This window comes from Aspergillus caelatus, assembly GCF_009193585.1.
Source record: "Aspergillus caelatus strain CBS 763.97 unplaced genomic scaffold BDV27scaffold_214, whole genome shotgun sequence".
Lineage (NCBI taxonomy): Eukaryota > Fungi > Ascomycota > Eurotiomycetes > Eurotiales > Aspergillaceae > Aspergillus > Aspergillus caelatus.
In genome coordinates this window covers 38,703-63,584 of record NW_022475477.1, presented here as the reverse complement: position 1 = coordinate 63,584, position 24,882 = coordinate 38,703, and the positions used below count along the sequence as shown (strand labels likewise).

Below are 24,882 nucleotides of genomic sequence, written 5' to 3'. Positions count from 1 at the left end.
CAATGCAGCCAACAAGGCGTTATTGAGGGAATAGAGAAAAGTCCAGTGAATAATTAGACAAAATATAAGAAGTAAAAAGTTAAAAACACGAGCAACATAGCACCGGTGGCTCTTCATCCTTGCTGAAGGAATGGTCATCTGATGCTGGACCGAGTCATGAAGTATAAAGTAACCAAACTATCAGAGAGCTGCATATATATAGTCTATCTTACAACACAGATATCATTTCCCAGACCAGAAAGCTGCTATAGACACATCAATCTTCTATAATCAAATCAATCTGGTTCGGTTACTCCTTCCAACGATGTTTCAAACTAAGGAACAGTGCACTGACTTGAATCAGCGATCCAGACCTCAAAGAAGTTAAGAAACATGCATTTCTCCCACTACGTGCTCTACTTGATTGCCGCCACCGCAATGGCCAATCCAATTCCAATCCCCGAGGCTGAGCCCAATGCAAACCCCGACATGGCCGTTATCGAACCGAAGAACTGTTGCCTGTGATGTGGAGGATCTATGATGAGGATGAAATAAAACTGCGGGGAGAAACCTAATCTGATATTTGGATATGATTACGGATGCCATCATGACATTATGGAGTATGAACTTTAAACCACGCTATAATCAATTTAATTATATACACAACATCTTCTATGGAAATGGTAGCCAGTCATCCCCATACCCAAAGTACTCTCGAATCTTAGGTATGTAAGGCGAATTATTAGGACAGTATTTAAATCTTTCCAAGTTAGACACAGTATCATCTCCAGGAAAAACATACCGATAGCATGGATCATGCTTTTCCACGAAGGACTGCATTTGATGCCAGTCGCGGCACATGCGCTTCTGTCCATCTCCAGGCTTGAATCCAGACACATTATTCAAAGGAATATATCGTAGGGTATCATCGGCCGCGCACATAGTCTCCACCCGGATGCTGTCCAGACAGTGTAAGATATGAGGATAAGTCACACTCTGAGGACGGTTGTAACGGTATTCCTCAATGGAAATGTATAGATTGCGCTAAAGCTCTCAATATTTGAGATTGAATTAAGCATATTGAAAGTACTTACAATGCAATGGAGGATATGATGCGCATTCAGTATATAGATCCCTTTCGTCACGTCCCATGGGAAAGACTGCGACTCAGGCAATCCCAACATATTGGCCTGTTGTTTGTCGATTGCGATGATCCCACTTTCCCATGGGATCTCATTATGCCAAAGACCACTGACTTCGCTCTCGTTTGGCCCGCTGTAGTTGGTGTTCCACCACATTGCGTTTTCTACTGTGAATCCAAGTTTCACTTCTTCCCGTTGGTATCTGGAACTGGCCCAGACAGGTTGCTTAGACGCAAACAATTCATCTCGACTTGATGTCCAACCAAGCACCAGGGCCACGTTAATCAATACAGAAATAAGGAGTATCCCAACTAGACAGTGGGAGTCCAACCGCGCCGGAAACACCGCTCGTTCTCGTGCCTCCCATGTCTTTTGAGCGTCATGGTCTGAAGGAAGCAGTTCATATTCCACTTCCTCTGCCTGTCTCATTTTCAGTTGTTTCCGCATACCACTGCGATCCTTAGGTGTCAGGCGTGTCTGGATGTCAGTAGTCAGCCGTCATTAAGACCAAGGTAATGAGACAGAGATGACGACCAGATCCAACAGGACAACCACAACAGTTGAAAACGTAGACCTCTGTTCTCATAGTTCAGCCCAATTCTGTACCCCGCCTTATCGTTCGGCCTTAAGTTATGCATGTGTTCTACAATCATACGAGGCTGACTAGACATTCTGGACACTAAACTCAAAGGACAATCCAATTGTGACACACGCTCCGTAGTCATGCACCATGTCAGCCTCATCCTTGCTTATGGAAAATATTTGTGACCTCCACACCAGACGAGGAGGGAACATATAAGCGGTTCAACGAAGGCAGCATATGTCCTCATGGAAAAGTTTCACAACTCACAAACCCGCAGATTCCTTAAGGTCCACCTCGATCCACCCACCGAAAGAGGCCCACCATGGCATCTAGTCCACAATGGACGCACCTCCAGTTTCCGCTCGCTTCAGCCGGCGAGGTGTTAGCAGCCGGTATCGTCCTCCCCATCGTCTGCCTCGCATGCGTAATGCTTCGTTTCGTCGCTCGAGGAAGTCAAAAGGTTCGCCCTGGTCTGGACGACTGGCTCCTCGTTCCTGCAGCGGTATCTCTCCCCCCCCTCCCACGATGCAGATAAGGCATACCGAAGTACGTCTGCTGACATATCTCCTCCCATGACTCAGATTATGGTAACTGGAATGGGCATATGCTTCATCTATGGTTAGTACCGGTGCCTCATACCTAAGATGGAAATCGCCCTACTAATATCTGCAAGGCTACTCGGTCCACGTAATGGGATACCCGACACCCTACCCCATGAGCGACGATCCCAAAAAGGCATTAGCGAAGTACAACCACGCCTACGAAACCGAAGCCAAGATCGAATTCTACTTCCAGCTCTTCATGATCGCAGCATACGGCTTCATCAAAGCCAGCATCGTCCTCTTCTATCGTCGTATTTTCGTCTCGAACAAGAAATCCCGCTTTGCCATCATCTCCAACATCTGTCTCGCTGTAACGGTGGTGTGGGCCGTGGCATTCTTCCTCCTGTTTTTATTCGGCTGCAAGACAAAAGTCTACCTCCATTGGGCGCCTCTCCAGGAAGTAAGGGATCAATGTGGAGACCCCCTTGCTGCCGAAACGGCCCTGGTCGTCTCAGACCTCATCACTGATTTGGCGATCCTGCTCCTCCCCTTTCCGAAGGTATGAATCGATCATCTGGGATAATGCTACCATTTTGAGCTCACGATGACATGCAGATATGGGCACTCCAAATGTCTGTGCGACGGAAGATTGCCCTGAGTTGTATATTCGGGGTGGGGTTGATGTAAGGCTTCCCTTTCAGATTCTAGTGTATGTGACTCGTTACTGATTACCGTTTCCCACTAGGGCGCTGTCAGCCTCCATCGTGAGACTGGCCATTTACCTGATTGTCTTTCTGGTGGGGTATGAGGCTGGATATGACCCCGATCGTGAGTTTCCCCTTACCTGAATAGAGAACATAATCTAATGTGCCAGAAACCGTGACCACAATGCTCTGGTGGAGCATGATCGAAGCCAGTTTGGGTTTAATCGCCGCATGCTTACCCACCCTCCGTCCAGTGATTTACTCCGCACGAGGTTGGCTCCTCCGTGAAGGCCGAATGGGCTTTTCTGGTCGGTGGAGTCGAAAGCTTGCATCCACAGGCGATCGAACATCCGTCGGTGGGACAGGGACATCGTCGGTGGATGCGAATAAGTCTAGCTCGGTTGTTATCCAGGAGCCCAGAACGATGGTGTAGTAGTACGTTTGGGGAATAGCTTTCTACTTGTTTCATTTGTGCATTTGCCATACATGTGTTAGGTTTTTTTTTTTTTTTTTTTTCTTTTCAGATACCTCGTATATCTTTTGCTCGTATCCCAGATTAGTTGCTAGTAATATGACACGCACCTTTTCTTTGACCATGACCATGGCTGTCGTTTCATCCAAAGGATAAAGTACCATCTTTGATAGAATATAATACACAGGATACATACCCAAACCAAAATGCCCCTCATTGTCTCTCGCGCAAATCTAACCCAAGACTGGGACGAACTAATAACCACCTACTGGACTGCGTGGAGCTCTCCTCTCCAAGCTGTCGGCGAACTCACCTTCGCCCATCTGGGGGAAGGCAACGACGCAGAAAAGACAGCCCTTGCCGACGTGAAAAAATCCTTACGTCAAGCGGCGGAATCCGACCAGAACATCATCTGGTTGAAATGCCACGATACTGAATCCGGGCGGATTGTCGCCGGAGGAATGTATCACATTCATCATAGTAATCCGTACCGAGCGGGGGCACCGAGGGTTGAGGCGAAGTGGTTTCCAGAGGGAAGTGAGATGAGGTTGTTGGCTGAGGAGTTCTATACACAGTTGTGGGCATGGAGAGGCAGGATGATGGGGGATAGGCATGTTTGTAGGTCTTCGCTTTCTTTCCCGAGTGCTTATTTTTGTTTTTATTATTATTATTATTGTTATTTCTTTTTATTTTTATTTTTATTTTTTTTTTAAGTTTCACTTTTGCTCTTTGTGTTTGTTGGTTGTTGATTGACTGTGAGCACAGGTGGGAATGCGCTCTGGGCACTGCCCGAGTATCGCTCGCAGGGCGCGACAGAGCTTATTATGGACGAGTTTGTCCGCCACAAGGATGCGCTGGGCATGGAGGGTTATCTTGAGGCCACAGACATGGGGTTCGAACTGTATCAACGGTATGGGTTTGTGGCTGTCGCGCGACCGCACATGAGTTTCTCCGAGGTGAAGGGGCGGAGCGCGCAAGGGAGGAGATTAATCCACGACATCCAGGCGCATCCGGTCTGGATTATGTGGAGGCCAGCAGGGGGCGAATACAGGGATGGGGAGACGGTGCTCCCATGGGAAGGAAAGCCAAGACACACCAAGTTGTGAGAATAAAGAACAGAACTTGAAATCTAATGCTAGAACAAAGAAATGATCGACATAGAGAGTGAATCTAGGCCTCGTTAACCCCTGTTGAGCAACGGTCTCTTTCCTTTGTCCCATCACTCGTCGGCTCATCCTTCGTCGGCTCTTTGTCTGTTGGTTCTGGCTTGGCTTTTTTCATGGAGATCCATGGTGTGAGACAGGCCCCGAGCACGGATGCACAGCTGAGTGCCATTGGGATGTAGAGCGTCCTTGCAATTGCGGTACTGTATGCTTCTAAGACGTGTGGCATGTCTTGAGTGTCTACGAACTGACTCAGCTGTGTCGCGCCCAGCTTCGTGAGCTTTGAAGGGTCAACACCTGGCGCCAGTGACCGCACGGTGTGCGCAAGGGTGTTTTGAAAGACTCCCTGAGCTACAGCGACGAAGATAGCGGAGCTCAAGTGCTGAACGAGGGTCACTAAAGTCACCCCGATCGGGATGTCTGCCTCGGACAAGACGGTTTGCACGACGTAACTGGGTTGACCAAACCCTAGCCCGACACCAATGCCATACAGCGCCTGGTACCCAATCAGGCGCCCGTTGGAGGTGCCAGTCGATAGGGTCGATAATAGACCGGCACCAACGCTCGCCAGGATAGTCCCGAGAATCATTGGTGGATTGTAATAGCCAGCCCCGGAAGTTAGGACTCCAGCAATCACCGAGAATACGACATAGCCCACGATCAATGGAGTCAGCATGATCCCGGCGTCCAGGGCTGATTTGTGTTGTACCGCTTGCACCCACACTGGAATGTAGACTATGGCAACGTAGATTCCTCCCGTGATACACATGGCGTATCCGACAGCATGCCATACCGATGCATGTCTCGAAACACTGCGGGGGATGGTTTTGGACCCGGGGACAAATATCTGAAGGAGAACAAAACAGACCATGAGAAGTACAGCCACCACCAACAATGCAATAATTCTTCCACTATTCCAGGGATATTGGGTGCCGCCCCATTGGAGCGCCAGAAGCAAGCAAACGATACCACCCATCATGCTGACCATCCCAAAGAAGTCAAACTGGCGGACTCGCGCCCACAGTGACAGTGATGCAATCGAGGAGTCCACCGGCGTGTTAACAAGCAAAAAGCATACCAAGATGCTCAAACCACCCAGTGGTAGATTGATGTAGAAGCACCATCGCCACGTAGACCTGTCTGTAAACGCTCCCCCGATAAAAGGTCCTACAATGGCAGCAACGCCAAAGGCGGCGGACATGATACCCAGGTAGGAGGCACGGCGATCAAGCGGGATAATCTTCGTGGTGATCATAATCCCACCGGTGAAAATGCCAGCTGCCCCTGCGCCGGCAATCGCGCGACCGAAAATCATGGCGATGGAGTTCGGGGCCGTAGCGCAGACTAGAGAGCCCAGTTCAAAAATGCCGATCGCCGAAAGATAGACGATCTTAATTGAAAACAGACTGTAGAGCTTGCCATATGGAATCTGGAACACGCTGAGCATAGTCAGGTAGGCGGCGGTCCACCACCCCAGATCATCAATACTGTGGAACTCGGTCGTTAGTGACGGGGTCACTGTCGCGAGAATTGTTTGATCCTTGAAGGAACAATATCGATTTTAGCAATGTCAGCCGATATGAGACTGTTGATCTGCTTACCATCCCGGTCAAGAATACAGCAAGGCATAGCGAAACCATGACCAGGCTGAGGCGAATTGAGGAAAGGAATGAACCATCTGGAGAGCCCATGACGGTAAAGGTAGTCGTCCCCTGCTTGACTCCAGCCTGAATTGAGAAAAACAATGGAGAATAGCGTGGGTGACAGCTCTATTTATCCTCTGACAAGGTTTTATTTGCCATCCCTTGACTGTAAAATATTTATTCCAGTGCCTTGGCTCAGTCTAGTAATGTCATCTTGCTATTTGATATTTCTACTCTCATGTTCTGTTCTGTATTGGTCAAGTCACTCCAAGAGAAGGGCTTCTCGGCGGTCGGCCTCAAAAAATATTACCTCCACAGAGCACGCATTTCTTAAGGGATATGACAAACGAAAAATCTTCCCATTTGACCACCTCAGAATGTCCGGGCACTTTAGGCGTCTCAATAGGGTAATTTATAGGGTATTCTCAGGTTCACAGGATATATAATGATAGTATATAAAATTGCAAAATGGAAACAGAGAAAAATGCAACAGGAACTAACCTCCCCTTATGCGCGATTTACTCTAAGTGACTGGTGATTAATTCTAATCCCTGTTATATCACTAGCACAGATAATATCTGAACAGGGCTACTGATTGGTAAATTGTATTTCTATATTCAAGTTAATCTACTCCGTACACTTACCAACACCTGACTCACCGTAATATTATTAAGTTATAGACTGTTTGACTAACAGTAGTTTTGATACTTTTTCTTTTTTAATTGAAATAAAATCTCTGATATCTAGTATTGATTTATCTCGGAAAGTTAAAATTATTAATTCCAATAATCTCCCTTTTAGACATTTTCAATTATTAATAGCGGGCGTTGGGTATATAAGATGGCCTCCGGCCTAGACTGCTAGTTAATCTCTAACGGTATTTGTCCTTTTCCCCCTTAAGGTGTTCTGGGCAAGGATGGTGTATATAATTCTTTAAATTAATGATATATTCGTTTCAAGTTAAGCTGTGGTACATTAAGTGTATGTCCATTTTTCCAGAACCAATTACAAAAGAATCTGGAAGAACTGCAGCTACCACCAGGACTGGGACAAGAAGTAACGAAGTTGTTAGTTGATTTGAGGAATCTGCCATTGAGCTCTGAAACAAAGCAGAGGTATACAGAGACTCTTTCGGGCGCGTTCAGAGATTTGTGGTTCTTCTTCCTGGCTATATGCGCTTTTTCTCTGGCCCTCGGCTTTCATATACGACATTCTGCCCTGGACAGGGAACTGAAGTCGGACCATGTCCTGTAAAAAGCCGAGGGGTCCAAGGTGACATATACTGTTGATAAAATGGTAGGAGACAGCTAATATCGATCTTGCTATTCAGGCTTTGATAATTCTTTCTCTGACTTGGATCATCTATCCAGTATCTACTATAGGTTATCATTTTCTATATTAGCTGAGAACCTATCAGGTGATTAATTCTGGTAACGGAGTATTTAGATAGTATCCTTCCAGAAGAATCATTGGACATCCATGCACATCATTCCACCATGGTGGTGGACCTATGAGTAGACAACATGGGGATAGACGATAGTGTGAGCTTGTATAGGCTCCTGAGTGGCAAATCCTTTCGATGCACTGCTTTATACTTTTATGAATCAAGGCATGAGCAAGTAGACAGTGGATCTTCGTATACGGAATTCATACTGTTTTCGAAAACATTGATTTCCAAGCGACTTGATACCTGACTTGTATATAAAGAATAATTCAAGATCACGTTCCATCTCAAGAGTCAAGTCTTCTGACTCTACCTCATCTTCCTGCGCGTGTTATCCGCTTTCGAAATTCGAGCTGATGAACCTATCGAGATCCACCCTCTAAAGGGTGTTGCCGATCTCACAAGTCTGGTCTGCAAGCCGAGGGAATATAAGGTGCGGTTTGGTCCTCATGATGAACGAATTCTTATTAGTGAATTGGAGAGATGTTCTCCTTGAATCGGCGTGACAGTGACCTGTAATGCTGGTTGTTGGGAATTTTCCTTGTGCTTGTGCGGATATGAATGTCTTTTGGTAGTGGAAATATGGTTGGTTTTGGGTCTATTCAATTTAGCTCACGAAATTGATTCATGTTTCGACCCACCTGACCCACCAAGTCCCGATTACCTGATTCGCTTATTGTCGGACCCACACACATGATTCCTCCAATCCTCGTTCTTCTTTGCTCCTTCCTTAATACTCCCAGTCATAGATTTCCACTCACGACTCTCCCACATCCTAAGACAACGTCCTCATCAAACAGCTCGTCTCTTACTAGTGGATCTGGTGAATTTGTTACACCTCCACTGTTTCTCTTCCACCTCTGTTTCTCATCGCCAAACACCAGTGCTGCTGTCAAAGGACGCTGCATGCGAGATCGTGGTCTGCGTTCATTGTTTCAAGGATCACTTGCATCGTCACAGTTCCTCTACTGTCTTGACGCGCTGCAGTAGCAGCCGTCATCACTCATCTGTTTCGGTGTTACGCCTTTTCGTTCCCTTAAAATCATCATGGCGACGGAAACCCCTGCTATTGATGCTATCCCTGAGATATCGGATACTCGTCGAGTTGAGCTGATTCAAAAGATTAGTTCAATGGCACCAGATATTTCAAGCACCACTTGGGCGGTTTTATGGTTGTCGGACATAGAACAACTCGAGGACCTCTCGAATATGAAAGCAGGACTACTTTCAGCTACACTAACAGGACTAGTGGTTCCCACTCGTCAGATCCTACTGCAGTGTAAGTATTATACTCCTACCATCTTTCGAGTGCACATATACTAATTTATGCCAAGGGGCCAGCCGTGCCCGCAGTGTGGACTCCGACAAAACCTCAAAGAGGAAACGATCTGATTCGATCAAGGATACGGTAAGTCTTTATCTACTACCAGTCACGGTATATCTAGAAGGACGGCTAACAATAGTTAGTGTATCATACGCGATAAGTATTGTTTGCTCACGGGCAAAGGAGAGCCTGTTGAGATCGCTCATATCTATCCTTATAGCATGATGGGCAAGCCGAAGACTACACAGGAGCTGTTTTGGAGGCATCTGGAGTCCTTTTGGCACCCAGAAAGAATTGCGAGATGGAAGAAAACTGTGATGGACCCAAGCGGAGTCAAGGTGTTGGAGAATATCATGTGCCTCTCCCGCGACTCACACGGCTTGTGGGGTAAAGCTCGCTTTGCCCTGCAGCCACTTGAACTATCTGTCGATCGTAAAGCGTTGGCAGTACGGTTTTTCTGGATCCCTGTATCAAAATACATGAAGACAATGGGTCTTAAGACGACACCATTTCTCCCACCGAACCTCGGGCATACAGGACAAAGGATCAAGCTTTTCAATTGCGAGTCAGAAAAGCCAATCTGTTCAGGCGATGTTATAACCATGAAGACAAGTGATCCCGATGAATATCCACTTCCATCTTTCGAACTGTTGGAGATGCAATGGTTCTTGACTCGAGCATTGGGGTTGAGCGGTGCCGCCGATGTTGATCCAGCGGAGTGGGATAGTGACTCTGATGATGAGGAGGAAGAGGAGGAGCTGGTGGCTCGACCATGAGGTCGAGCACATAGCCTTCAGGAAAACAAGCACCCCCTCAAGGGCCTCGAGTAGAATGTCTAGCAAAGCAGCGCCAGGCTCACGCGATACGTCTCGTAACTTTAGCCTATTAGTTAGGAGTCAGCACTAGTTAGCAAATATGAATCCCGTTGTTGCGCTACCAGCTATAATTCTTAGAGAATTCTATAGATCTCAAGCTCCATGTATGATATGATTCTGGATAGATCACTACCTAGCCAGCATTTGGGTTGACGGTGTGTCGTCTCTTGAACACTAGCAAATCGTCAACACTCGATTCTGAGACTCTGATCAGGAAGATCTTCACCATCATACATCAAGAAGCTGAATCATTTCTTGATATCGACAGTGGTGGACGGTGTCTATGCTATACGCGTTGTCAATGCTAACCAGGCAGCTCAGGTGGAGCATGTTAGAAAGGTTTTTGAGTTATTGGTTAAATTGGCAGAAAGCTGTATTCTATCTGAAGAGATAAAGTGTTCACTCTCATCAATATATGAATAGACTTCAGTCAATCGGCTGTTCAGTTCAATATAGAAATACACATTACAACAGCTTATTCTAAATTCAGATCAATTGTTCTTCAATGGGGTATAATATCAGTTAAGTTAGTAGGAACGCCTTGTCTACCCGTTGGCATAGCTTTCATGAATTACTTGGCATGTCTAACAGATATGCCTTTCACGCCCCCTAAAGCCGGCATTCCACTTGTCTTGATAGACGGAGAACGCCCCGAGTGGACCAGCTACAAAGTTTAGTCTTCCACTAGGATGAATGAGTAGCTTACAGACCCAAGGGATGAGCATCGGCAGGTAGATTCGGTATTCAACCTCCACATCCCGACAGATTAAAATCTCCCCCGCAGTCTTGGCTGCGCTAGCAGAGTGCTTTCACCCTATCCCCGGAGACTCTGAGCGTACCCCGCAATGAGCCTTCATCTATATCGGAGTTTGAACTTGGTGCAGCAGCCAATCCGGTCGACGATATTTGGGTAATGCATTCATGTTTTCAGATGCCGACGTTTTTCAATAGCCGTCGAGGGTGTTAAAGTGCTATTTAAACAGCCTCAGTATGTTGATCTGGCCGGTTAATCTATCATAGAGGACATCGGAGGTATTCGTTGATGTAGACTCCATCCATCATCATGCAGATCTCAAGGGCTTTAAGATTCCTCTCTTTTATTTCGTATGCATTGTCTGTCCCTACAGACACACATACCCGCCATCTCCGCAATGAGCAGGATAGAGGACAATACTCGAAGGTCATGCTCAAGCCGCAGCAGACTACCACCCGAGACCTCATCTCGCTTGATGGGCTATGGGCATTTGCCCTGGCGTCTGACGACAACAGCACTCAACCATGGACAGGCCCATTGGACACCCATCTGGAATGCCCAGTCCCAGCATCCTACAATGATATCTTTGTAGACAGCAAGATCCACGATCACGTCGGATGGGTTTACTACCAGCGCGACGTGATTGTGCCAAAGGGCTGGTCCGAAGAACGGTACTTGGTGCGCAGCGAAGCCGCCACACACCATGGCCGGATCTACGTCAATGGCCAACTGGTCGCGGATCATGTCGGCGGCTACACGCCATTCGAGGCGGATATCACTGACCTTGTTGCTGCCGGAGAACAATTCCGCCTGACGATTGCCGTCAATAACGAACTCACGTACCAGACGATCCCGCCTGGGAAGGTGGAGGTTCTTGAAGCGACAGGTAAAAAAGTGCAGACTTATCAGCATGACTTTTATAATTATGCTGGGCTGGCGCGGTCTGTATGGCTGTATTCGGTGCCACAGCAGCACGTTCAGGATATCACCGTTCGGACGGATGCTGAAGGGACCACGGGCTTGATTGACTACAACGTTGTGGCTAGTACGACAGAAGGGACGATTCAGATCAAGGTGCTAGACGAGGATGGTACAACTGTAGCAACAAGCTCAGGATCGAACGGAACCATTCAGATTCCGTCTGTCCACCTCTGGCAACCCGGTGCCGCATATCTCTACCAATTCCACGCCAGCATCGTCGACTCTTCCAATAAGACTATCGATACATACAAACTAGCAACTGGCATCCGTACGGTGAAAGTACAAGGCACACAGTTTCTCATCAACGACAAACCCTTTTACTTCACTGGGTTCGGCAAACACGAGGACACTGCCGTCCGAGGCAAAGGTCACGACCAGGCCTACATGGTGCACGACTTCCAACTCCTGCACTGGATGGGAGCCAACTCCTTCCGTACCTCGCACTACCCATACGCGGAGGAGGTCATGGAATACGCAGATCGGCAAGGCATCGTGGTAATCGATGAAACACCCGCTGTCGGTCTAGCATTCTCCATAGGAGCAGGAGCCCAGACGTCCAACCCGCCGGCTACATTCAGCCCAGACCGCATAAACAACAAGACTCGCGAAGCACACGCGCAGGCTATCCGTGAGCTTATCCACCGTGACAAAAACCATCCAAGCGTGGTGATGTGGTCTATCGCCAACGAGCCCGCGTCCAATGAGGATGGCGCCCGTGAATACTTCGCTCCTCTGCCAAAGCTGGCTCGTCAGCTCGACTCGACGCGTCCTGTCACCTTTGCCAATGTGGGTCTTGCGACCTATAAGGCAGACCGTATCTCAGATCTCTTTGACGTGCTGTGCCTGAACCGGTATTTTGGTTGGTACACTCAAACTGCTCAGCTCGACGAGGCCGAAGCCGCGCTGGAGGAGGAGCTCCGCGGATGGACTGAGAAGTATGACAAACCGATTATCATGACGGAATACGGAGCAGACACGGTGGCGGGACTGCACTCAGTCATGGTGACTCCCTGGAGCGAAGAGTTCCAGGTGGAGATGCTGGATATGTATCATCGCGTCTTTGATCGGTTTGAGGCCATGACGGGAGAGCATGTCTGGAATTTCGCGGACTTTCAGACCGCCATAGGGGTTAGCCGAGTCGATGGGAATAAAAAGGGTGTTTTTACTAGGGACCGGAGGCCAAAGGCTTCTGCTCATTTACTGAGGAAGAGATGGGCAAACTTTCATAATGGTACGGCTGAGGGAGGGAAGACCTTTTAGTGTGGAAAGGGAAGGGTTGATATTGAAATATGCTCGTACATAATATTACGCTTTAGGTATACCTGTCCTTCATATGAGAATTATCAAAGACAAATAGCACTCGGATTGCACGTCTGATGGTGCTTCTCCCTATGCATGAAATATCGGGACGAAATCTCTCCTTAGGTCTCAATTGATCAAGTCCAGCCGTATTCTATCGGGATCCGCAATAGTCCCACCATTTACTCCATACTCGAGTGCACAGCACTGCTGCTAACCAGTCTCGCCTATGAATAGCAAGTAATGGTGCATATTGGGGAACAATCCTGCTAATCCTCAAACCAAGGCCCATACATTCGGCGCGCATTACCCCTTGCTCGAGGAAAGTATCACGTTTTTGTCCGCTGCACTTTGGCAAATGACTTAATGTTGAATCCACTCGCACCCAGAATAATATGCATTACCGGGACTTGCATGTCGAGATTAGCTCTACTCCTACCGACAGACAGAGACATCTCGGCCAGGCCTTGATTGCTTTGAATGACTTCACTCATGACAAGCCTCGAGCTACCAAATGACTAGGTGACTTTCTAGTCATCACTGTCATTCACGAGTCGGCGCACTCGGTGGCGTTTGTCAGCCCAGAATACGAGACACTAATTGAGCCCTTTTCCTCTCCCGTCCCTTCCAACATTCAATCCGATAACCTCTAATTAGGCTGGAAGTATACCTGACAAAAGAGCAGCCGACATAGGATGTGTGTACATTGTCAATGGCAAGCGGGCCCCACAGACGTCGTCCGACCCGGCCTGCATGGGTGCAATCGCCAAAGGGACACAGGGGTTTGACGCAGACAGAAACTCCCAGGGACACAAGGACGCACACGCATTTGCTATGTATGCCATGGGCAAGCGTAATCTCATCCACCTTCAAATCAGCCTACTTGTCCTCCTTGCTAACGTTATCTATCTAGTAACCTGGGTGAATTCGTTGTACTGGTATAAAGGGTATATGCCCAAGATGAGGGGCTAATGCTCAAAGTTGATTACAAACTTCCAGGACTGTGCGCACAACACACTTAGGCACGTCTTCGCTGCTCATTTGTAATACTGACAGTAGCTATCTCAATTAGGGCCGTTGGCAGGTGTTTGAACTCTTGCTGCTGGTTAACATGTATAAATACAGAGACAATGACTGTATGAACTGTGAATCCACAAAGGTTCTAAACAGGGCTTTTTTCAGTGACCTATGTCGCACTTCGTCTATTAGTGATCAAAGATCTTCGTATTCCTCTTCCCACGGTAGAGGCTGTGGATGCTTAGAACTGGGACCGCGTAACCCGCCACCCTCGTCGAGCGTAGTTTTGGTAGTCGGCCAACTATCATAATGAAATTTAGAAGTTTCCCCCTCGGACGATCAACAAGTTGAACGAGTTATGGGCTATAAAGCGATAGGTCACCTGACAGGGTGATCCGGCATCACATGTTCCGAAAACTGGTTTCTCTTATAGCCTGAGATGTAGGGATTAGATTGACTTCGATAATACCATAGAGTATGGTATCAAGATAAATAGATCTACGGTATGCCTTCTATATATCTTTACGCTCTCCGATTTTAGCCATAACACCTATTACCAACAACCTTGGACTACCTTTGACCACCAGGTCAAGATATATATAATCATTTTTTTGAACACCCTCATTACTTCGAGGAAGACAAAACACGCTCTCGCACCACCAGTATGGACTCTGATATAAACTTACCTAAGGAGTAGTGAGCTCGAGTAGTAGAGAATTGGCCTTGCGGTTCAAAATAGCAGCGTACCATTGTTGCAGATGGAATAGTGAACGGGTTCTGTTTACTGTGAGTACTGACTTACTCAAGTCAGAAACTGATACGTAGATCTCTTCGGAAAAGATCGGTTGTAATAAGGAATTTTGTTGTCTTGTTATTACACACTAGAATCCTCTCAATATAGTAAAGCCTTGGAGAGAATAGCACGCCCCGAATGCAACGACACCAGCCCCATTTACGAACATCCATAGAAAGACTGGAACTGAAGTGTAGAATAACTGTAACACCAACCAGGCGAAGATAGTTCTTGCTGCCTTCTTTTCCATACAGACCTCGAGTTCCTCTCTTTTTCGTGGCTAATTTTATTGATTGCCAGGCATATCGGTAAACAACTGCAGGTTCTGCCTTTCAAAGTCTGACAACCTTTCCCAAAGTGTCTGGGTAATTCCTTCATGAAAGTTGTAAGAGGTTCCAACTATTCTGTACAGTTTGAATACCGGACGAACTTTCGAAAAATGCCAGTCTGAAGATGTCCAGGCCGGTTTCAAAGGCCATGGCAGTCGGAGGGTAGAGATAAAGCGTCCCCGATGAACATTATCCGAGCTCTTTCCCCACTAACAGAGTGGGCTGGACTTGCCGTTCCTTTTGCTAGATGAACAACCACATCCACAGGGGCCTCATCTGTCGTTGAGGTTGTAGCGCTGATAAGATAGGATAAATCTGTGGCACGAGGAGTTATAAGAATAAAAGAAAAATGAACAAAAAAAAAAAAAAGCACAAGAGAAGAGAAGAGTAGTAGGGAGCCATGCCCAGATACCCAGGTATCAAATTCTATTGATATATATAGGGGCTTAATCTGGACATGGGGGACCAGTCTAGGAACACAAGCCACTGTTGCCTGCCTATCTAGAAAGCATAGTTAATTAGCAATCAATTCAAGCTACTGAAGATTAAGGTACAGCGTGGTCGAGATTATCTAAGCCCTAAACCTAATTAGGAAGAGTATCCTGTGCCCGCCCTAAGAAAAGGGACATAAATAGGACGAAATATCTCTCCACCTTGTTGCCTATCATCCCCACCATCGAAAAAAAAAAAAGTCCCCGTCATGTCCAGCCCTTTAATCGTGCTCCCGCGCCCCGGGACGGCGCCATCCAGCGACGCAGCCCAGCCCATCCCAGCCCCATCGGAAGCCGCCTTTGTCGCAACCTTCGGCAACCGGCTTCCCCCAGCATCATATTTACAAACACCCCATGGCAAAGCAGCATACTACGAGCTACTACCGTCATCTTCCACTTCCACAGATGGCCCACAGCGCGTATCCCGTGTGTTATTTGTCCACGGTGTGCAGACGCCCGCAATCGGCCTCCAGCCATTAGCCAGCGCACTGTCATCGCGTTTCCCATCAGCTCACTGTGTCCTAGTCGACCTGTGGGGCCACGGACTCACAGAAACACCGTTTGTGGCACATGACCCGGCTCTCTTTCATGGATTATTGGAGGCCTTATTAGTGCATCTTGGGTGGGCTGATGCTCATTTCATTGGCTATTCTTTTGGCGGGTCCACAACTGCAAGCTTCGCAGCGGCGCACCCCGAGCGCGTCGCTTCGATTGGTTTGGTTGCTCCGGCAGGTCTACGCCGCACTGCCTTGCTCAATAAGGTGCAGAGGGATTACTTGCGTGGTGGGGAGGAGTTGGAAAAGGCGGCGCGGGATTGGATTCTGGAAGTGTTGGAAGGTGGCCGGTTGGTTGTGCCTTCAGATTGGAAGGAGAGGGTTGGACGAGGTGAAGTTGTGGCAGAGGCTGTGAGGGACTGGGAGATAAAAGAGCATGCAGGGCATGTCGCTAGCGTAGTGGCTATTTTTAGGGATGGTGGGGTTTTCGATAAACATGCTGAGTTTGCGAAAGCGGCGATGACGGGGATCAAATGTCGATGTGTTTTGGGAGAGTTGGATGACTTGTGTAGCATGCAGGACTTGCATGAGTTAGGGTTGCGGGATGTTGTGGTTGTGCCTCAGGTTGGCCATGGAGTGGTTAGGGAAAGGGTACCGGAGGTCGCGGGGTTTATTGAAGATTTCTGGAATAGGCTCTAGGAACGAGATATTCTTTTTATGGTGAATGTTTGCTGTGTCCTTGCATTTAGTAATCGCATCCTTTGATATGTTTCATTCAAAACACGAGTTTGAAAGAAGGCTTCAGGCAAGAGGTAAATACTTCCGCACACAGACTGCTTCCATATCATCCCCATCGACGTCAATGACGCAGGCTGCATAGTACGGCTTACTATTTATCTCTTTATGTATTCCTAATGGTCGATCTTTGCGTGCGCCGTGCTGTCTATGACGCCATCTGCAACTCATGAGTTCACAGCACGAAGAAGCACAGAAAATCAAATTAAAATAATATTCTAGAATTTCTAAAGGAAGAATAAACAAAACAACTTTTGTTACTATTTGGATATGTCCGTTACAGCTAGTCGAATACCTTAGATCAAGGTTGGGTGGTGATAGTTCCATCTTTTATTGGATAGGTTAGCTCAATGCTGCCCGTTCGACGCAATCAAGGCTTCACGCTCTTGAAAGGGTTGAAAGGTATATTTTATTGAAGGAAAGTCGACAGGTTTTCTACGATACAAGCTTCTGGTCTTTTGAAGAATGTTAAAAGTCGCACATCTCTCACGAACAAGAAGGAAGAAACATGTTAACGTCCTAAGCCAACTCTTGGACCGAGGTATATATCCGGCATTCCCATGAATCATGATCACACGTCTCAGTTCACCCCTCACTAGTCTCACTGTAAACAAACAATTCTAGAAGCCAGTCCGCAGTGACTAGATGAAAGAGGGGCTTGGCCCCAAGCTCCGGGAAAACCGACCGAGAAATTCCTGGTGCGTTCTTTATCTGCCAAACCCGCGTCTTGCTTCAAGACAAGCTACAAGTCAATCATGGATATGCAGACGAGATGTATGTGGGAAGCCCTCTAAACACTCACCAATCAGTAAGATTCTACTCAACAGTTGATGTAATAGAAAAGTATATGTGCTGCGTTAATGGAACCCGGTTCCATCCGTTAACCATGAAAACCCGCGTAACTGGTCACGAAGCGTCCTCGCACGAGCATGTCTTGGTGGGGATGAATCAAGAGATATGGAGACCACCCCTGTCTCGGAGATTTCTCTACCTGTTACGGGGAATTTCTCTATATGACATGCCATACAATTTGAAGCCAGTCTAAGACATCATAGAGGAATAGGAAAGCTTTTTCAGGGCTCAACCTAAGTGACTTATTCAAAGCGTGTCGGATTACACCGATGATGTTCCGAACTACGGTCCGTATAACAGCCGTACTATGTTTGACCTTGAGGAAGAATATAATAGTCAAATTAGTTTCCTGCCATGAGAGGCGGCCTTTGATTTTCATTCAATGAAGTAAGAGTATTTACATGAACACAATATGTGGAGCCGATAATATACAGCTGTAATATGCCATGCGCTTATTGGAATGGATATTATAATTATACTGTATCCTTGGCTGACGTGGCATTGAAATTTGGAGATGGGCCCCAAGGCCATCCACGGCGGTCCGTGGAGATTTGGGAGCACGGAAAGAAGGGCTGAGCCCTGACTGGAACCCTCCCCATCGCTCGGCACGGTGCCGATCGGCGCTACTAGTGTTTTGAGTTGATGGTAACCCTAACGCCTAGTTTCTCTCACGCCACGGTTCTTGTTTAATCTCCCTGGAGTCCACTGGTTCGGCCACAAAGCCCTATAGTACTAAGCAAAGGCTATATGAGGCTGTGTTCTAGAATAAAGTTTCGAAAGTTGGGCCCGCCGTTAAAGTAGGATTAGTCCCCCCAACCCCTGTTTGATTCTGTTTCCCCGTTGACCTCCCTTTCCTGGTCATGCCCTGTTTTTGGAGACAGATTGTCTTGTTGCCAACCAATGTCAGTATTCTTTTTTCTTTTTCTTTTTTTTTTTTTTTTAATTTTACTATTCAAGAATTAGTTGCGGTAGTAACAGGAATCCGGATAGGCCGGCTTCTGTAGAACCATTCCAAGACAGTGTCTGAGCCCTTGGTCCTTGCTTTTAGCTATACGGGGGCTCTCGTATTGGGTTTAAAGGTAAAGATGGCTGATCCTATCCGTTATAGATTACATATTACCGGCTGATTAGTTCTACTCTATACAAAAGAGTCAATTAGTGGAGAAATGGCGCAGTGTCGGAGATCGAACCCGGACAATTAGATCGTCTAGTTTTCCAGGGACCAGAGGACCCCTAGTCTTGGCTTATTTACGAACGGATGTTTAGAACTGAAATGTCTCATCCTTCGTACCATGGACCCACTTGCTCCCTAAATTTCCATTCGGTTGTTACCGCGTTATCCTTTGCTTTGCTTCTGATATGGTAGTAAACAGCCGAAAGTTTAAAGGGCTGGAGATCTCTCGTAGTTTCCGCAGTCATTTCTGAAAAATCTTTGCTCAAGGAAACAATATTTGTAAATAATTCTTTGCCCGCTATGAAGCTCTTGTCAGTCACTATTGCTGCCCTCTTGGGCCTTGCCCAGCTCGGTGTCGCCCAGAAGGTTTCCGGTGCCGCCCAAGGCTTCGCGTCTGGCGTGACGGGTGGTGGTAACGCTGCACCTCAGACCCCGAAAGATATCAACGAACTCAAGAAGTTGCTCGCCGACCCCTCCCCTCGTGTGATTGTCCTCGACAAGTTATACGACTACACAGGAACAGAGGGTACCTCGAAGGGGACCGTGTGTGCGAACTGGGGAGAGGGCGCAAAATGCCAGAAGATCATCCAGGACGACTGCGGAAGTGCTGGCAAATCCACTGGCACCTGGGACACCGCTGCCAAGACCCCCATTGATGTTGCCTCGCACAAGACCATTATTGGTGTTGGTAACAAGGGTATTATCAAGGGCAAGGGTCTGAGATTCCGCGGTGGCGCTACCAACATCATCGTCCAGAACATCCAGATCACTGACCTGAACCCCCAGTATGTGTGGGGCGGTGATGCCATCTCCTTCGATGGTGCTGATCTGATCTGGGTTGACCATGTTACAGTATGTTTATCTTCATCTCCTTCATGGCCAAATACTAATAACATATAGACTGCTCGTATTGGACGCCAGCACTATGTCTTTGGCTTCAACACCAGCAAGCGTGTGACTCTTTCCAACAACTTCATCAACGGTGAAAGTCCCTTCTCCGCCGGATGCAACGGATACCACTACTGGACCTTCGAGATGGTGGGCAAGGGAGACCAGATCACTCTGCAGAACAACCACATTTATCACACCTCTGGCCGCAGCCCTGCCCTGAGTGGAGGCACCCTCCTGCACGCCGTCAACAACGTCTGGGACGGCAACACTGGCCACGCTCTTGAGGGAGGTGAGGCTACTGCTAAGGGTATCTTCGAGGGTAACGTCTTCACCGATGTCAAGGCCATTGTCGCCGACTTCAAGGGCAAGGCTTTCTTCTCCCCCGATCCCAATTCCAACAAGCAGTGCAGCTCCGCCCTTGGCCGCGCCTGCGAGGTCAACGATCTCGCCAACTCCGGTACTCTTCCTCCTCTCAAGGACACTTCGTTCTTCGGTGACTTCAAGGGCCTCAAGATTGCCCCTGCTACCCCGGCTTCTCAGGCCAAGGTCAACGTCCCCAAGAACGCTGGTGCGGGCAAGATCTAATTTTCTCTTCGTGTACATATGACCACACATCTTTGTATCCTTGTGTATATTACCTTTCCTCTGCACACCAGTGCTTGTCCATAGAACCTTGAATCGAACAGGGGGCTTACTCCCTTCTGCAGATTGATCTGGTCAACACATTGTGATGAAGATATCACCTATTATGATTACTCCAACGTAATGGTAGAAAGCCCTTTGATCTTCCCAATCAACCACAGAGTAAAAATGGCAGAAGATCTACCTTTTCACCTAAGTATATCCATCGGCCATTAGCAGACTTGTTAAGGCCTGCTTGCTGTATTAATATCAGATCGTTCTAGTGAACACTGTGTACGAGAGGATTAAATCTACTGTGTTACCAAGCTTTGTAAATATTTCAGAGAAATGGGTCTTATGGTGTTCAAGGTATTAACATTTTCAACAGTTCCAGAGTGATTGAACCGAAATGACTTTTCTCTTGGTGCTATAGATATATAAGATGTGGAACTACATATTCTCAACAAATTATATGAGTGACTGGGAATTAATCACCAACGTAGTTGCTTGGCTTTCTCATTCCCGTGGTAATGAGACTGCGAAGGCAACTATATCGATAGGCGCATTCTGCCACTGTTAAACAGGGTGTTTCTCATAGCTTGAAGTGGAAGGTCTTTTGCCTGATGCCATATATTCCTCCGCAGCCAACCAACTAGCACATACGAACATAGGGTGTGGAGAACAGGGCTTCCCATCCGCTCAGACGTACTTAAGCCACAGTTATCAATGCGATTAGAAGTACAATGGGCCCCGCGTGCGTTGCTGCTCTTAGGGGTGATAGGCACTAAGTCTTGGGTGAGTGCAGGTGAGATGGGTGAGAGTGAAGAGTTCACCAAAGGTCAGGGGCCTGCTATAATCTCTCCAAGCTTAAGATAGATAGCGAGGCTTTTCCTACGTTCATCCGACACCTTTTAAACCTACGTCCGATACATTTATCCTCACTATCTATATTCTTCCCATTCTCATAACTCACTTGACCAAATGGCACAACCCAAAGAAGATTTGAAACATCAGAAGCCTGCGATACTTCAGAAGTTCGCAGAATCGCGTGGATTCACAGAAGAATACCAACAGGGGCTAACGAACAAAGAGAATGTTGCCAGCACCGTCGATAACTCGAGAATGTTGGAAGAGTCTGGTCCACCCCCAAAGTTGAAATGGATGATATTACGAGATGCCCTAAACCCAATTTGGCGGACCTTGCAAAATGCAGATTGGCGGCATTGGCTTGCCATACCCTCGTGGGCTCCGGACCTCCGACAATCCGGAGATCCGCACGGCAAAGCAGGGGCCGCCTTCGGGAACAGTATCCGATAAGTTAGTTCATTGGTCCCTATGGAGTCAACTTTATAAGTTTCCTACTATCACCAGCTCACCATTCCACATTGGGTCTCGGCATCTTCTCTCTATACGAAAACTTTGAGGTGAATAATATCTCGGACACCTCTGCAATTTTGAATCCTTTGAAATTTGGAATCCCCGTGCAGGTTCGCTGACTACGACCCTATCGTGCTCGTCCTGCCACCTCGCTTTGCTGCCTATTAGCTCATCCATATCGCACCGACGAGCCCACATAACATCGAACGTTAAACTACAATGGCAGAAAGTATGAAGGCGTGGAAGCAGACCGCTACCGGCCCCATCGAGGAGAAGCTCAAGCTCGTTGACAACGCTGCGCGCCCTAATGCAGCCCTTAAGAATGGTGAAATCCTCGTCCGTGTTATCAGCGCTGGTCACAATCCGGCGGACTACAAGGTCATAGAAATGGGTCTCATCTCCCGCGTCGCCGTCAAGTTCCCCAAGGTGGCGGGTATGGACCTCAGCGGCGCTGTCGTGGCTGTGGCGGAGGGATTGTCGGATGTCAAAGTCGGTGACAACATCCTCGGTCGCATCGAACCCAGTAAGCAGTATGGTTCACTATCGCAATACGTGGTGCTACCACGAGATGGATACGCTGTGCTACCCAGTGGCGTGGACCCTGATTATGCTGCTGGGGTGCCTACCGCAGGGCTGACGGCGTACCAAAGCATCAAGCCCTATGTGAAATCCGGCGACCACGTTTTTATTAATGGCGGCTCCGGAGGAACAGGGACCTTTGGTATTCAAATTGCAAAGGCGCTTGGATGCCATATCACAACGTCTTGCTCAACTGCCAAGGTTGTCCTAGTTAAGAAACTGGGGGCTGACGCAGTAATCGATTACCGCGAGCGACGATATTGTAATGAAACTTGAAGCCGAGGGCCAAGTTTATGATCTAGTGGTGGATAATGTTGATAACTCACCAGAAGAGTTTTTCTCCAAGACGCCTAAATTCCTCAAGCCGGAGGGTTACTATATCGGTGTTGGAGGCTCTGCATCACTAACTACGGCCAAGAATATTGCCAACGGCCTGCTGAGGCCGACCTTACTAGGTGGCACGCCACGCAAGTTCGTGCCGTACTTCACCAAAAATGTACACGAGGACTATGAACAGCTGGCAAAGTGGCTCGCTGACGGGACCATGACAACAATAATCGAGTCAACCTGTGAATTTGAGCAGGCGATTGAGGCCTTGAAGTATCTGAAGAAGGGATCCAGTGCGGGCAAAGTCATTGTGCACGTCTCGCCCAAGGTGTGAGGATGTGTCCCGTCGTCATAGGTTTCAATGAACGACATAATATACTCGTATTTATTTTACTGGTTTTCCCGATCCCTCCTCCGGCAAGTGGAAACCATGGGCCTCAATCATGCTTGCGGTACCCGGATGGGTTTGCAACCTGGACAGGAAGGTACTATAAGGGGCCTAATATTTCTTTACATTTCAGCGGGTTATTCTCAACATTTCACTTGGAGTAGGCCATCCGGCTATAGCCATTAAGCATGCCCCATAACTAAATTTGCCTCGGGGATTGCAAAAAAACCTTGGAAATAGTGAGACTCACGCTGTTCAACATTTTCTTGATAGTGGCGTCAGCCCCAATCGTCATGTCGGAAGCAAAGTGTGACAAGAAAATCCTCCAATATCGTTTGCTTCTATGCACGGCCGAAGACGGTTTATTCAACTTCTTTTTGAAAGCGGTCCTACAGTTGACAAGACTGATGTTCATGGCCGAACTCCATCATTTTGGGCTGCTGAATATGGTTAGCTTCATACCGTGCAGTTACCGGTTAGCTACGGTGCAATGTTTAATGTTGAAATTAAAGAGTGGGATACCCCTCTTGGCTGGGTGAGTCACATTGGTACTAGAGACAAGATAGACGAAGTGCAAAGATAGTCTAATTTCCAAGAGCGCGAAGGTGAACATTAACCATACGTTCTGATGTTGAATAAAGCATCGAATGCAGGTGCAATGGCACATGCTGGAATTCAGACTAATGGCGAGGGCCCAAATTAGATTAATTGAATCTTTATGTTAAGCAACTAGGCATGTTTAAGAACTGAAGATGAAGGGCTATACCAGGCTGACTGATGTTTATAAACATCTAGGTAGGATTATTGTACATTGCAAGGAGGCCGCGGAGCCACGACTCTCTGGATTCATTGGGCTGTATAGCCAGGAGCTCTTCGCTAGAGGCCTGAACCTCTAAAAATTGATGTCCATTACACAACCGGATTTGAAGCCTCTCCAGGTAGTACTGGTCCACACACTGGCCACAGAGATCGATATCGGGACAGGTTTGACACACAAATCGTCCTTCTGTGACTGCCGGCTTCACTTTACAGAGATCGCACACAGCCCAGGTGCCGTCTGGCAAGCTAGGATCGACCTGCGCATCGTACAGAAATGCCATGCGGGCCGCAGAGGCATCATTCATGTAGAGCAGGCACTTTCCTAGCCGGTACGAGGCCGACTTTCCCTCCGTTAGAGCTCGAGTGGCAAGCACGGTGATGCCCTCCCTCAGGACTGATGTCTGCTTGTGTTCATCGCGTAAAGGAGCCGATTGGGGAGCATCTCCGATTAGCTTCGTCAGCGTCGGCGGATGTCGAGCGGCCCAGTCTATGGAGGATCGACCGAACCAGTCCAGTTGAAAACGGTCAGCTCCCAAGGATAACAGGAACTCGACGAGATCAGTCTGTCCAGCCGCTGCAGCCGCGTGCAGGGCGGATGACCCATCATAACACGCCGTCACATCCACGCCTCGTTCCACCATCAACTCAATAATGCCTCGGTGGCCCTTGGTCGCGGCCTTGGACAGGACAGTTCCTCCGCACCAGCATGGGCGAAGAAAATCAAACTTCTGGGCATCGGCCGCGTGCAGAAGAACTCGAAATGCATCGGCACTTCCCTGAACGGCGGCATAGTGCAGGGCCGTATGACCTCCGTCGCGATGGAGGGCACCTACTTCGGCGCCAGCATCCACCAGCACTTGTAGGAGATCTGCCTGGCCAGTCCAGGCAGCGAAATGCAGCGCCGTTCGTCCATCCCTCGGCGAGACGGACACGTCTGCCCCCATCTCCAGAAGCAAGCGGACGAATGCAATACGTCCATAAAGGGTCGCCAAATGAAGGGCGGTGTTCCCCGACGCATCCAGCGCATTGA

General features: G+C 47.9%; 9 protein-coding genes across 9 annotated transcripts; 7 read left to right on the top strand and 2 right to left on the bottom strand.

The window, feature by feature from the left end:
* Nucleotides 1-904: 904 nt before the first annotated feature.
* BDV27DRAFT_167867 (uncharacterized protein) lies at nucleotides 905-1,550 on the bottom strand (the record flags this gene model as incomplete). The annotated part of the gene is made up of 2 exons (XM_032074617.1): nucleotides 905-937; nucleotides 1,074-1,550. 2 exons carry the CDS (start codon nucleotides 1,548-1,550, stop codon nucleotides 905-907), a joined length of 510 nt encoding a protein of 169 aa, XP_031923490.1.
* Nucleotides 1,551-2,026: 476 nt separating this feature from the next.
* On the top strand, nucleotides 2,027-3,383 carry BDV27DRAFT_161713 (uncharacterized protein; the record flags this gene model as incomplete). Its single annotated transcript, XM_032073260.1, has 6 exons — nucleotides 2,027-2,206; nucleotides 2,286-2,322; nucleotides 2,378-2,805; nucleotides 2,862-2,929; nucleotides 2,992-3,074; nucleotides 3,121-3,383. 6 exons carry the CDS (start codon nucleotides 2,027-2,029, stop codon nucleotides 3,381-3,383), a joined length of 1,059 nt encoding a protein of 352 aa, XP_031923489.1.
* Nucleotides 3,384-3,586: 203 nt separating this feature from the next.
* BDV27DRAFT_167865 (uncharacterized protein) lies at nucleotides 3,587-4,528 on the top strand (the record flags this gene model as incomplete). Its single annotated transcript, XM_032074616.1, has 2 exons — nucleotides 3,587-4,040; nucleotides 4,188-4,528. Exons 1-2 carry the CDS (start codon nucleotides 3,629-3,631, stop codon nucleotides 4,526-4,528), a joined length of 753 nt encoding a protein of 250 aa, XP_031923488.1. The 5' UTR covers nucleotides 3,587-3,628.
* Nucleotides 4,529-4,592: 64 nt separating this feature from the next.
* On the bottom strand, nucleotides 4,593-6,276 carry BDV27DRAFT_167859 (MDR family MFS transporter; the record flags this gene model as incomplete). Its single annotated transcript, XM_032074615.1, has 2 exons — nucleotides 4,593-6,125; nucleotides 6,187-6,276. The coding sequence occupies 2 exons, from the start codon at nucleotides 6,274-6,276 to the stop codon at nucleotides 4,593-4,595; spliced, it is 1,623 nt and encodes a 540-aa protein (XP_031923487.1).
* Nucleotides 6,277-8,719: 2,443 nt separating this feature from the next.
* BDV27DRAFT_167857 (HNH endonuclease signature motif containing protein) lies at nucleotides 8,720-9,846 on the top strand (the record flags this gene model as incomplete). Its single annotated transcript, XM_032074614.1, has 3 exons — nucleotides 8,720-8,951; nucleotides 9,007-9,080; nucleotides 9,140-9,846. The coding sequence occupies 3 exons, from the start codon at nucleotides 8,720-8,722 to the stop codon at nucleotides 9,770-9,772; spliced, it is 939 nt and encodes a 312-aa protein (XP_031923486.1). The 3' UTR covers nucleotides 9,773-9,846.
* A 1,088-nt stretch (nucleotides 9,847-10,934) lies between these two features.
* On the top strand, nucleotides 10,935-12,866 carry BDV27DRAFT_167856 (glycoside hydrolase superfamily; the record flags this gene model as incomplete). The annotated part of the gene is made up of 1 exon (XM_032074613.1): nucleotides 10,935-12,866. The coding sequence occupies one exon, from the start codon at nucleotides 10,935-10,937 to the stop codon at nucleotides 12,864-12,866; it is 1,932 nt and encodes a 643-aa protein (XP_031923485.1).
* Nucleotides 12,867-15,729: 2,863 nt separating this feature from the next.
* Nucleotides 15,730-16,810, top strand: BDV27DRAFT_134608 (alpha/beta fold hydrolase). Its single transcript, XM_032068338.1, has one exon. The coding sequence runs from the start codon at nucleotides 15,745-15,747 to the stop codon at nucleotides 16,726-16,728; it is 984 nt and encodes a 327-aa protein (XP_031923484.1). The 5' UTR covers nucleotides 15,730-15,744; the 3' UTR covers nucleotides 16,729-16,810.
* A 2,340-nt stretch (nucleotides 16,811-19,150) lies between these two features.
* On the top strand, nucleotides 19,151-20,326 carry BDV27DRAFT_167855 (pectin lyase fold/virulence factor; the record flags this gene model as incomplete). The annotated part of the gene is made up of 2 exons (XM_032074612.1): nucleotides 19,151-19,702; nucleotides 19,751-20,326. The coding sequence occupies 2 exons, from the start codon at nucleotides 19,151-19,153 to the stop codon at nucleotides 20,324-20,326; spliced, it is 1,128 nt and encodes a 375-aa protein (XP_031923483.1).
* Nucleotides 20,327-21,970: 1,644 nt separating this feature from the next.
* On the top strand, nucleotides 21,971-23,037 carry BDV27DRAFT_167853 (NAD(P)-dependent alcohol dehydrogenase; the record flags this gene model as incomplete). Its single annotated transcript, XM_032074611.1, has 2 exons — nucleotides 21,971-22,552; nucleotides 22,602-23,037. The coding sequence occupies 2 exons, from the start codon at nucleotides 21,971-21,973 to the stop codon at nucleotides 22,977-22,979; spliced, it is 960 nt and encodes a 319-aa protein (XP_031923482.1). The 3' UTR covers nucleotides 22,980-23,037.
* Between the last annotated feature and the right edge of the window lie 1,845 nt (nucleotides 23,038-24,882).

Excerpts from the sequence above, each read along its gene's own strand:
- BDV27DRAFT_134608 (XM_032068338.1), top strand. The coding sequence starts at position 15,745 with ATGTCCAGCCCTTTAATCGTGCTCCCGCGCCCCGGGACGGCGCCATCC.